We start from the raw sequence: 11,874 nt of genomic DNA on the forward strand, positions 1-11,874 counted from the left end.
AGATGCGACTCGGCAGCATACCAAAAGTTCAGTCGAAAAATAAAAAAAGGATGCAAACACGCCAAGAACGGGAGGAAGAGGAAGAGGGAAAATAGAGGATCCGACTGCTTACACCGACACACACGCACACACACACATGCGTGGATGGCCGTCATCGGGTGCCAAAGGCGCAACGTCCTCCTGTTTTGAATGCTGTACATTCCCGCTGCGTTGCTGCTCCTCCAGGAGTGTGCCCTCTGTCGATTGGTGCTGCGAACTCCGCAGCACACCTTTGAATCCTTCAGATCCCTTGCAAGACGATGTCCTCACAGTATTGGTACTCATCCCTGCTCACCAAGATGGTGTAGCTCAGCTCCTGGAAGAGTCGCTTCTCGCACTGCCCAAGGTGGTCAGGCGTAATACGAGGAAGGAGACGGCTCGGCACCGACTTGACAGAGACAGTAGCTGGGGAAGAAGCAAGGGTGGCCACAGCGCGCTGCTCGTCACGGAACTTGTTCAACACATTCGCCAGCGAGGACGTCTTGTAGACAACATCGCCGTGAAACTTGCCGGAGATCAAGAGAAGTGCCACGATGCGGCGGCGCGTGTTGTGGCGGTTAAACACATCGCCGAGACTGTTAGTGCTGGCGCTAAGAACGCGCTCTTTGGAGGGCAACAGACAATCGCCCATCGGGATTTCGCCGTAGTTATCGGCGTGGCTAGTATCGCTGGAGGTACTGCTGCACACGTGCGGAAGCGTGAGGTGCGAGGTCTGCACGCTGGAACTGAAGCTGCAGCGCACGTGTGGCTCCATCCCGCTGATGTCCTCGCAGTCTGTTTCGGCGTGTGTGGCACACCAGCTCGGATAGCGAAAGGTTAGGCGGTTCACCAAACACAGGGAGTAGATCAGCACTTCCGTCGAGAACCACGCTTCGTTAACGTAGAGCAAGTCGATAATGTCATCCGCCTCGTAGCCAGTCAGCACATTAAGAAGAACCTTGGCATTGACAGCAATGCGGGCGCGGAGCGCAGCGTCCTCTGCGGAGAGCTTGTAGAGCAACGAAATGTTGGTACCGCACTGATGCAACGAGGACACCCGAGAGAGGGGTTGCACTGCTGCACCAGCCGTCACACTAGGGGTGTTGCAGCGCGTACTTGCACACTCGGGAACAGCAATCAGCCTCGCTGACAGCGAAGTTTCGTTCGAAGACGACGTGGCATCGCCGATCTCAGATGTGGAGGTCATGTGCGGCCTTGACTCCAGCTCATGGGGGAGTGTGATATGAGTCGTGCAGGATGCGTTTTCGCTCTCATCGATCGTCAGTGAGTAGCGCGACACGCTCGCGAGGAAGCGAAGCGCTTCACTATCTGCCGATTCAAAGGAAGATGCGATCTGCATGTGTGTATGCGTCTTACACCACAGACGCGGAACGGGGGAGACGAAGCGAGTGCGCCCGGCAACGGCAGCGGAGACCGCGACTCACGAGAGGGCCCACACAACAGAGCAAAGGCAACGAAACCGCCACCGCACTACGCACGGAAGAGAAAAGCGAACTCTTCTCTGGGCTGCGCCGTAGCCACCAGGAGTCACAAAAAGGGCCGGACAGACGGCGAAGAAGCCAACGCGTGACTTAGCAGGGGAGAGGGAGCACTACGCGCGCGTGTATGTGTGCGTGAGCTTTCCGACTTGCTAATGCGCGGTAAAAGAGACAAGAGCACGAAGACACACCCACACGCGAGGACGGCGAGGAAAGGGGGGAACAAAAAGAACAAAGACGAAAACAAATGCAAAGAAAAGCACGAGAAAAACAGTTAAGCCGTAGAGAAAGTGGGGGCAGCGGAGAAAAAGACGGAGGAAGGCGAGGAGGAAGAGGAGGCGAAAACCACCCACACCAGCAAGAGGAAGGGGCACGAGAGCCGCAACGCAGAGATCGAGATACCGAAAGGAGAGCGGAACAGAGGGGAGAGGGAAAAGAAAAATGCTTAAAAAGAAGAGACACAAAACGAAATGAAAGAAAAAGAGAACACGTCGTGCGCGCCTACTCAGCCACCCTGTCTTGTTGTTCGCTCTTCCGTTGGTGCGTGACCGCGCAAGTGCTGCTGCTCTTCGCCGCTGTAGGTCGATTAGTTTTCTTTCTTCGTTCTGAATGCCGCCTGCGGGTACACTTTTCCGTTTCGTGGGTGAGGAAGGAATCGACGCCGTGACTCACAAGGGCTCTAAAAAATGACCTGAAAGCGAAAAGAAGGAAAAAGACGGGAGGTGGTGACGGGGAAAATGGCGCAGTTGTGCGTATGTGGATGAAAAGAATGAGACAGACAAGCGGAGATAGGGGGAGAGGCTACATGAAGGTCGAAACAACGGGAAGGAGGACAAACAAAGCAACACTCGATCAAGCAAGCAAACAATAAACAACACACGTGCACAATCAGAATAGACGGAAACACAGCAGGGCAACTCGGCCTTGACAGGACCAAACACAGCCAAGGCGAACAGAGAGAGATGCAAAGGACAAAGAAGAGGAAAAAGACGTACAAAACAAAAAGGCACACAGCGAGGGGAGAAAAAAAAAAAACAAAAAAGAAAAGGGCAAAAAAAGGGAGAGGAAAAGAGAGCTTTTCTGACTTTTGTTTGTGCTGTGCTTTGTTTCTACTGTGAGATAGCGAGATGTGGAAGGGGGGGTTGGGTGGGTGAGGTTGTAGAAGTAGTGGGTGACGCAGAGCAGGGAAAAAAAACTGAACAAGCAAAAGCCTCTGAAGCGCACAAACAAGAGACAGAGGGGGCAATAAGGAGCGGTATGTGTGTGTGTGTTCAATGTTGGCCTCGAAAGGTATGCTAGTAGATGGAAGAAAGGAGGAAGAGAAGGGGGAGAGGCGGCCCGACAAAAGGCTCTAAAAAGTACCGTAGTTTGCCACCAGTGCTGCAGCTTTTTCTTTCGCTGAATAGAGAAGGGCAATCAAAAAAAGGAGCCACTCACGTCTGACTAGAGATTTCCGTACGCGTTAGTTTCCTTCGCTTCTGTCTTTGGGTAACACGATTCACCGCTGCTTAAGTAATACCCCCTCTGTTATCCCTTTCGCGCTGTTTGTGCGTACCGCTTTACTCCTGACGCTAAGCGGTGCCTTGGGGGGGTGCCTGTGGGTGGGTGAGTGGGTGTGTGTAGAATTACTGACATGAAATGATGAATGATGGGTCGCGGTCGGGACTCTGATGATAATGACGTGATAATGCAGCTCGACAACAATGACAAACAAAAAAAGAGCGAACGGGGGCTAAATGCTCTGCTTGAGGCGGGAGACCGAAGAGAGAGAGAGAGGAGGAGGAGGGGGAGGGGGAACAGACGTTTCGCCTCTTTTGGGTTATTCTTTGTTAGTTTTTTTTTTCCTTTCTCCCCGTGAGCCAACGGCAGAGCAGAGCAGAGCAGCTGTGCAACAACAAAAAAAAAGGAGCAGAATGAGGAGAGATGGTGAACAAATCAGTAAAGCCTTTTTCTTCTTCCTTCCTTTGAAAATGCGCTCAATTACACATGTACACGGGCTATGACGCGCCGTGGACTTACTCTCCAGCCTTTTGAAAGGGGAGATGTGGAGAGAGAGAGCGTGATGAGTGAGGTCTGCTGGAATGTGGCACCAACGTGAGGGCTGGCCAAACAAAGAGAGAGAGAGAGAGCGCGAGGTGGGGAGTCGAAGAGACCCTGCGTACAGAGGCGAGGAGAGGCAATAATAAAAAGAAAAAAAACACGCAAGCCAAGAAAACTAATAATACGAATAATACTAAAGCTGGTAAAAGGGAGTACACGACAGAAGAACAGAATGACAGAAGTAAAATGCGGGGTGCGCAAGCACACGAAGGAAAAGAGAGAGGAGTACACGCAGAGGTGAAGGGCACAACAACAGCGAAGATACTGAACAAGTGGTGAAGAGTCGAAAGAGAGTGAGAGAGAGATGGAAAGCAGCGTACCTCAGAAGAATGGAAAGAGTGCTCAGCGAGAGAGTAAAGAAAGAAAAAGTGAATGAGCAGGCAAAAAGGAGTCTTACACGCAAAGCAGAGACGCAGCAAGAACTAGAGGCCAGGAAAAGATGAGTCCTGGAACCCGACTGCTCTCAAACACAAAAAAGCGAGACGGTGGGAGTCAGGGGGGAAAAAAACACGCACACACTCACAAAATTGTAGAGAGCAAATAAACGGCGATACAGTGCACGAGAACAGAAAAGAGGGGGTGTATGTGAGAGGATAAGAAGGAAAAGGGGAGGGCAGTATGGGAAAGAGAAAAGATGGTCGCCTTTTGCTCCTCTGTCGTGTCTTACTCGATAGCGTATCGCTTCTTCGTTTGGGACTAGGCACACGTCCACCGCTGCTCTAACATTCGTGTCTATAACTCCGTGTTTCTTTCCTTATTGGTGCACCTTTCTTCTTTTTTGGCCGTCCTCGTTGCTTGCGTCTGCTGAGATGAGCAGCTATCTCGCCCTCCTCTGCTGAAGATCCTTCGGCAGCTAATATGCGCTTGTCTCCTTTTGCTTCTGTTTGCCTTCGCGACTTTTGCTGCTTTTCCCTTGTCGCTCCTCTCCTTCCCTCTTTTTCTGGATGTGAACAACTTGAAGAGAAGAGAAAAACAGAACACCTCGATCACAACAGGCAAACGAGAGAAAGAGGAGCAAAACGTTGATACGACCGCTCCGAAGCGATCAAGCGGAGAAGGAGTGGGGAGGGAGCCGCAAAGGATAGGGAAAATGCTGTAGCGGCAGTGGATGTGTGTGTGTGTGTGTGGGTGTGGGTGTGGGTGTGGGTGTATGCGCGCTTGTGTCAGCGGGTCTTTCTCACTCTCCCCCTTTGGACGCTCTCTTCTTCTGCTTCACTTGCCTTCTTGGATTCTCCGGTCGAGCAAGAAGAACGCGAGAAAAGAAAAAGAAATCGATAATACTAAATTCGAGCAAAAGGAGCAAAAAGTATAGAAGCGAAGGCGAGAGAGACGGGGAGACGGGGGAAAAGCCAACACACTGGCTCTTCTCCGTTGGTGCTTGCTGTATTGAAGAGTCTAAAAGATACAAAAGGGAAGTCAACGCAGAGGAGCCAGCGAATCACACACGCACATATATGCAAGAACAACCCAGCGCGCGTCAGTCTGAAGAAATGGAGGAGGGAAGGAGGGACAGGAAAAGAGGAAAGGGTGAGAGAGCAAAGAGGGGAGAGGAGGTTGTGGGGGAGGGGGCAACAACACCTCCAACAAAGAGCAGAGAGACGCAAAGACAGCGAACACACAAAAGGGGGAAAAAATAATATAATAATAACGAGGCACAAACAACTGAATGGACAAAGAGAGAAAACGAAGCTAAAAAAAAAAACAAGAAATGACTGACAGGGAAGAGGGCGCACAAGTGGGGCGAGTAAAGGCAGAGGGATGGAGGGAATGTGGAATGAGACTTGCAGAGAGAGAGAGAGAAAAAGTGCCACGTGCTGTGAAAAGAGAGGAAGTCGTGAAGCAGACAATGCTGTCCGGGTCGGCAGCGGCGGTGGTACCACGCACACACGCGTACACTCACATAGAGGTGACGACAGCAAGGGATAGGGAGGGGGAAAATAGGCCCGTATCTCAGGAAAGGCGCTAGTTGGAAAAGCGACGCTTGAAAAAAAAATATGGCAAGGGAAGAGTACGAAAAGCTGCAGAGTCCCTTTTTTCTTTCCTTCGTGAAAACCGCTCACCGCACTCCGTGCCTTTGTTGTTTTCACCCGGCCGCAAAGACACAGAATCCAAAAGGGGCAAACTGAAGGTGCGATGGCGATATTGTTCGCGTACGTATTGTGTATCAGTGCAGATATCTGGGCAAGTGTCTCATCAGACAAACCGAGTGAAAGAGAGGGGGGCGAGCGGTTGGGTGACACAAAAAGAAGTAGCAGAGACCTGCTGTCGTTTCGTTTTAGCGAGATTCGCTCTGTTGTAGTGTCTGTATGTCTGTGAGGGAGGGAAGAATGGGGGAGTGCCTATGATGGTGTGCGGAGAGGCTTTTTTTCTTTTTGCACTGATCTCTGTGAAGGGGAGTTGAAGGATGGGGGAGGAGTCGGAGAGGGAGAGAGCGAAAAATCAGAGCGAAAAATCAAAGCGAAAAACACAAGGCGCAAGATCGCTGCGTTCCCCTTTGTCACTCTTTTTTTCTCTGCTCGCGTGTATTTGGCTCTTGCTCCCTCTTTTTTTCGGAGACCTCTCGCTTCCTACTGAAAATAACAAACAAAACCTCCACTGGCCGATGTGCCGCTTCGCTGTGCTTCGGTTTTTTCCCCGCTTCTCTGTTGTTTTTAGTGTGTGATGGATGACTTCTGTGTGGCAAGAGAAGCGAAAGGAAAAACAAACTTCAGCGAGAAGAGGGCCAGAGGACGAATAAATGCTTATGCCTGCCGGCGTGTCGGTGTCTTAGGGCGAACTTGAACGTGTGGAACGCTCTCCGATGCACGTGTGCGCGTACAAGTATCTTTCGCTGGGTGAAACACAAAGGGAAAAGACGCAGTACAGAGGTTAAAAACTCGAAAGCAATGCGTGTTTTTTTTCTTTTTCCTGTTGCTCGTGAATCGCACGTGAAGCAAAAAAAAAAGCAAGAGAGAGTGCGAGCGAGCGAGCGAGGACGAGCACGCAAATGAAAGGATGAAGAGGGAGAGACGGACAGGTAGCCGACGACTTCGTGGAGCGTAAGTGCGTGTACGCGTGTATGAATCCAGGGGAGCAGAACAAGAAGTGGGAGAGCAGTCAAAGAAAGAAGTAGTGTGAAAGGGTGAAGAAAAGTGAAGGACAGGTGCCTCGGGTGTGAGGGTGCGACAGCGAAAGTGTCAATACACACGCGCAGTTAGAAGGCGTGAGGACCACCTAAGCAGAAGGAAAGCTAAAGCACGCCAGTAAAGCAAGAGACTTCTTTCTCTCAACGCGTGCATTCAATCCCGTAGAATATAAGGTCAAACCCAACCCGAGCCTCAGCACGTCAGCAGGGCCAACGCATTGTGCAAAGCAGAGCTAGACACACGGTACAGCAATGCGCCGATTCCGTCATCTCAGCTCGGCACCGAGCTCAAACCACGCCAACCTCCACCTCGCATGTCACCTCACAGCCGCTCCCATTGTGTCGGTCGCCACCTGGTGCACCCCACGAGGCGGGGCCCAGGCATGCCACACCAGTAAACAAGCGACGCTCGGGTAGGATGCGCCCAAGTCACGCTGACACTCTGCCTATCACATGGATGATACAAACATGCTTACTGTCGCAGGTCGCTCCGACGCAACACCATCCGTGACCCGATCGCCGATATCTGTAGCGATACATCGCTCTGACCTCCCCATGCCGTAGGTAAGTGACACCCTGTCAGAACCGGAAGCGGCTCGGCATTGGCAAGGGATAGAGGGGGCTGCCTGGCCTCCCCATACACGGAGTGGGGGCACGGAACCCTAATGTCACGCACTGAGGTGTCCTTGGTCACCTGGAAAGGCAAGAGAAAACGAGAAGGCCACATAGCCGATAGATTTCAAAGTGGGACATAGAGAGCGCGTGCGCGTCTATGAAAGGCTAAGGATGACAGCCGAAGGGATAAAGGTAAAAAAAAAAACTGAAACGAAGTGAAGCCAGACGTCAGCAGTGAAAATGAGCAAAAAAAAAAAAGAGGATGCCATAGGAGAGGGAGTGACCGACAGAGTACGGATGAATCACGACGGCAGTTTTGGGGGGTGAGGAAAGTGGAAAGGAGAGGAGCCTGTAAAGGAGCTCAAAGGGGTTCGAAAACAAATGCGAAACAAAAAAAAAAGAGGCAGCGACAGTGCGCCACGACTACGGCCCGCTTTGTGAGTGGGTAGATCTGTGTGGCGTTGGGTGACTGGTTCTGGATTCGTTTTCTTTCTTTCCCCCACCCTCCCCTCTTTGTGCTGCTGTTCCCATTTGCGATAAGAGGGCGGGGGGTATGTGAAACCGGAAGGCGAAGAAGTTCGAATGTAAGAGAGGGAGTCGGGGTGCCTACAGGGAGGAAGGAGCGCTGTGTAAGGAGCCGGCAAAGGAGACCCATCTGCACCTTTGGTTGCTGAGAGACATACCCCCCCTCCACGGCGCTACGCGCACCGTAGAGGCAGGAGCAGTATCATGCCCAGCACACACACAAACACATGCATAGCGACACAGGCCTGCACACACTGCACTGGCGCGCTCTGGAGTCAGCGCGTGTGTTTATGCGAATGTGCAGAGCGTTTATATCGGCAAAGACGATCAGGCAAGAGCAGCACCATACCGTGCTGTGAGGGCTGGGGTCCAGAAGAGAGGCGGAAAGAGAGGGGGTATTCCCTGGCGCGCTTCATGACCTTCGCCTTTCCGTTCCCTCTGCTCACACGTAAGTATATACACGCAGGCCGATGTGCAAGAATGCCTGTTTGCCAATGCGAGGGTGAAGAGATGCAGTGCATTCACACTCTCCTGACCCATTCCCTTATTTGCGGTAAAATGTATTCCCTTCTTTTCGGTGTGCGTATGTGGCTCACGCGAGAGTTCTCTCTTTCCCTTGTAGCGCCTCCCCCCTCCCCCACGCATGTGGGATAGGCGGACTGCGCAGGTGAGTAGGGGCGGGGGAAGGCACAAAAGGGCAGCGGATAGGGGGGAAAGCACGCGCAGTGGCATCTCACAGACACAGACGCACACACACACACACACACACGTGTACAAAACACATCACGTTACATCTGGCAGAAATGAGAAGGGCCCGGCGCACTGAGAAGAGGAGGCCAGAGTGGAGAAGGGGTGAAGTGGAGACTCGAGCAGCGACACCCTCCTTCCAGACGCATACACACTCAGGCACATACACGTAGAGAAGTCTTTTTCTTTCCCTCCGTCTCTAGCGCGGCTACTCCCCGTTCGCTCTAGACGTAGGACGTGAGACCCCTTCGAGAGTCGAGAAGGCGAGGGCGATTACACAAAGACGAAATAAGCGAAATAATGTAGAAACAGAGAGAGGGATCTTGTTGGAGGCGAACACTCTGGAGTGGAATTGAGGAAAGGGCGGAGAGGAAGGAGAAAAACGTGAGGCACCTCAAGTGCCCACGCGTCCCATCCCTCCCCCTTCGTGGAAGGTGAATCACACTAAGATGTGAGGAATGGCAAGAGTCCCTTGAGCCAACTAGTGGTCTCGGCCTCTATTCAGAGACTTCCCCATGTGTCGTCTTTCCCCTTTTGCCCTAATGATGCCAGCCTCTCCACAGCCCCTTCGCTTCATCTGTGATGTGATCGACAAGAGACAGGGTTCTGCGAAGGCGGGACTTCACTCGTCATCCGTGGCCTCCTCGTCGGCTGCCGAGTCACGGTCACTCGCATTTCCCTCCAGATCAAGCCACACACTTTCCACCTTCTTTGCCAGTCTCACCAAAATTTGCTGCGTCTTTGGCTTCACCTTTGCCGAACTCCTGTCTTTGTCGATCCGCTTCGACAGCTGGATGGAGAGGCCCTTCGCGTGCGCCCTCCCCGTCTCATCTGCAGTAGTGAATGTCACCTTGAAGGAGTTGCCGGTGAAGGTCGCCTCGATCGAGCTCTCGTCCAGGGTTCCGCCCTCCACCACGACGGTGTCGATGTACACAGACACGAACTGGTCCCCGTCACACCAGCTGTACTTCGACACAGACACCGTCGGCACAACGGGCGCAACCACGGTCGACGAATCGTTCTTAGAGACGAGATGCGGCGTTGGCATCGGCGCAACATCGCCAACCTTTGCCCGCTCCTTTTCATGGCTGTGCCAATAATAGTACGAGTTCGCCTTGTTCTTCAAGGAGGTCTTGGCAGGAGCGTGCGTGGAGTCCTGCATGACTTGTTGCTCCTCAGTCGACATGTTGGCGTGCAGTTGCGGAGATAAGCGGGAGTTGGTAGAGAGACAGAGAGAGAAGACGCGAACAGGAGGTAGAATCTGTGCAGTCAAGAAGCGCAAAGGAAAAGCACAAGGACCTTTTGTGGGAGTGTGTTGGGACGGGGGGGGGTAAGGGGGAGGGAACAAGTGGGGGCCAGGCAAAGGTACACCTATGCACGTACGTGTGGGTGGGGGTGGGGGGGAGGTGTCTATGCGTCTTGTCGATGGCAATAGTGGCGGTTAGAGGGGAAAGAGCGAGAGGGTGACCTGATGATTGATTGTCCTTCACGCAAGAGAAGCGAGTAAAAAAAAAGTAAGCAAGTGTGTTGTGCGTTGTGTGTGGGGGGAGGGAGGGAGGGGGGGTGCATGGACGTATGTGGAAAGAAGGTGAAGAGAAATATGAAAGACCGGTAAGCCGCGAGAGTGTGTGGTGGGGGGGGGGGGGCGAGGAAGAGATAGGGAAGGTCGGAAGCACGAAGAAAAAAGGGGGCTCAGGGTAGTCGATGATGCCACTGCTGTCAATGCAAGTCATACGGTCGCCGTACATGCAGAAAAATCGCAGAACAAACCCTGCGAGTTATGGCGGGGAAGAGGAGAGGGGAATTGGCGTGCGTTCGGCTTTACTCGGCTGCCTCAAAACGAATACGTAAAAACAAACAAAACAAAACAAAAAAGCAGTCGTCTACCCCTCAAGCGGCGCCATTAGCGGCACACGCAGTCCAGCACCCCAAAAGGGAGATCATCTACCCCTCACCCTCTCCTCAACTATCGCTTCGCAGCCCTCCACGACACCCATCACCTCCCTCCTTTACTTTCCATCTCGCGAAGTGGGAGATGGACTGAAGAGTCGGCAGCGAGCGAGTCCCACCCTGCCGGCGCATTCTGTAAGGAAGGGCGCGCCTTTCCTTCCCTGTTTGATGCGTAGCACAGGGATACATCAATGTACGCGTGCACAACAACGCGAAAAACACCTTCAACCGTGTAAACGCGGCAGCAGGAGCGCCAGCAGGCAGTCAGGGGGAGAGAGGCTTGAAGTCCTACGAGACGACGACCAGCCAGCCGAAGACGGGAACTTTGCCTCACGCCCCACTCGCTGAAGCGATTCTCACAAAAGCAAACAAAAAATGCGATGCCCTTTGGCAGCCTGGACTCGTTCGACGGAACACTCAGGCCGACGCGCACCAGATCGACAAACAACTAGTCTTGTCAGGACAGGCGTGGATGTGTCTGCCTGTAGCAAGCGGGCAATAGGACAGAGAAAAAAGACTACCAATCATCATCCCATTTGTCATCGTCTTCGATTTGCACCTGGCGTTTCGGCTGCTTTCCCGCCGCGCCAGGGCTCGAGAAGACGCTCTGCGGTGCGGCAGGTCGAGGTCTGGGCCTGGCAAGAGAAGGATTGGCGGCGGCGCTGTAAGGGATGCTCAGACTGCTGCTTCGGCTGATACAACCGTGAGATTGGTGTACGGGCGTGAGCGCCGCGCTGCCAGTTGCCACTCGCACAGGTGGCGACTTCTTACGAAAACCTACTCCGCGTGCCTGACGGTCCAGAACGGTAGCTGCCGTCGCCACCACTCCGACCCCTTGCGCACCCGGCAGCGGCGTTGCCGACGGCGTGTGCGTCCTACGTGTCATCGGAGCATCGCGTTGGGCAGACGCCGGTGTCTGTAATTGAGTACAGCCAGAGAGAGTAGATAATGGCGTTGATGGGTACACAGCGCCGTAACTCGACCCCCTATGCGGAGAATACACCTCCCTTTTAAAGTGAGACATGTTGATCTCCTCAAATTCGTCATCCTCCCCCCAACCACTATCATCATTACTCGTAGTCACCGCAGGAAACACCATAGTACGGCTTTCAGAGGGACTACGCGTCCCCATCACCATCCCCTGCCAACTCATCATCAACTTCCCGTAGAGCGTTGCGAATATCTCCTGCGCCTCCCTCGCTAATTTGGCCCGCTCCACAGTTTCTCTTTCCTCCACTGAAGCAATTGCATGCTCCAGACTCTCTCTCGCCGCACGTGCAAGACGCTGCTCCTCAG

General features: G+C 53.1%; 3 protein-coding genes across 3 annotated transcripts in view, besides 1 other annotated feature; all 3 read right to left on the reverse strand.

Moving 5' to 3' along the window:
• Nucleotides 1-280: 280 nt before the first annotated feature.
• On the reverse strand, nt 281-1,225 carry LPMP_322380 (hypothetical protein; the record flags this gene model as incomplete). The annotated part of the gene is made up of 1 exon (XM_010703621.1): nt 281-1,225. The coding sequence occupies one exon, from the start codon at nt 1,223-1,225 to the stop codon at nt 281-283; it is 945 nt and encodes a 314-aa protein (XP_010701923.1).
• Nucleotides 1,226-6,873: 5,648 nt separating this feature from the next.
• Nucleotides 6,874-7,424: a repeat region.
• A 1,826-nt stretch (nt 7,425-9,250) lies between these two features.
• On the reverse strand, nt 9,251-9,814 carry LPMP_322390 (heat shock protein Hsp20, putative; the record flags this gene model as incomplete). Its single annotated transcript, XM_010703622.1, has 1 exon — nt 9,251-9,814. One exon carries the CDS (start codon nt 9,812-9,814, stop codon nt 9,251-9,253), a length of 564 nt encoding a protein of 187 aa, XP_010701924.1.
• Nucleotides 9,815-11,095: 1,281 nt separating this feature from the next.
• LPMP_322400 (membrane associated protein-like protein) overlaps nt 11,096-11,874 on the reverse strand; it is a gene marked incomplete at both ends in the record, with an annotated part of 4,702 nt that continues 3,923 nt past the window's right edge. Inside the window, one exon of the mRNA XM_010703623.1 lies at nt 11,096-11,874. Within this exon, the coding sequence (XP_010701925.1) occupies nt 11,096-11,874 (779 nt within the window).

This window comes from Leishmania panamensis (assembly GCF_000755165.1).
Source record: "Leishmania panamensis strain MHOM/PA/94/PSC-1 chromosome 32 sequence".
In the NCBI taxonomy this organism is placed as follows: domain Eukaryota; phylum Euglenozoa; class Kinetoplastea; order Trypanosomatida; family Trypanosomatidae; genus Leishmania; species Leishmania panamensis.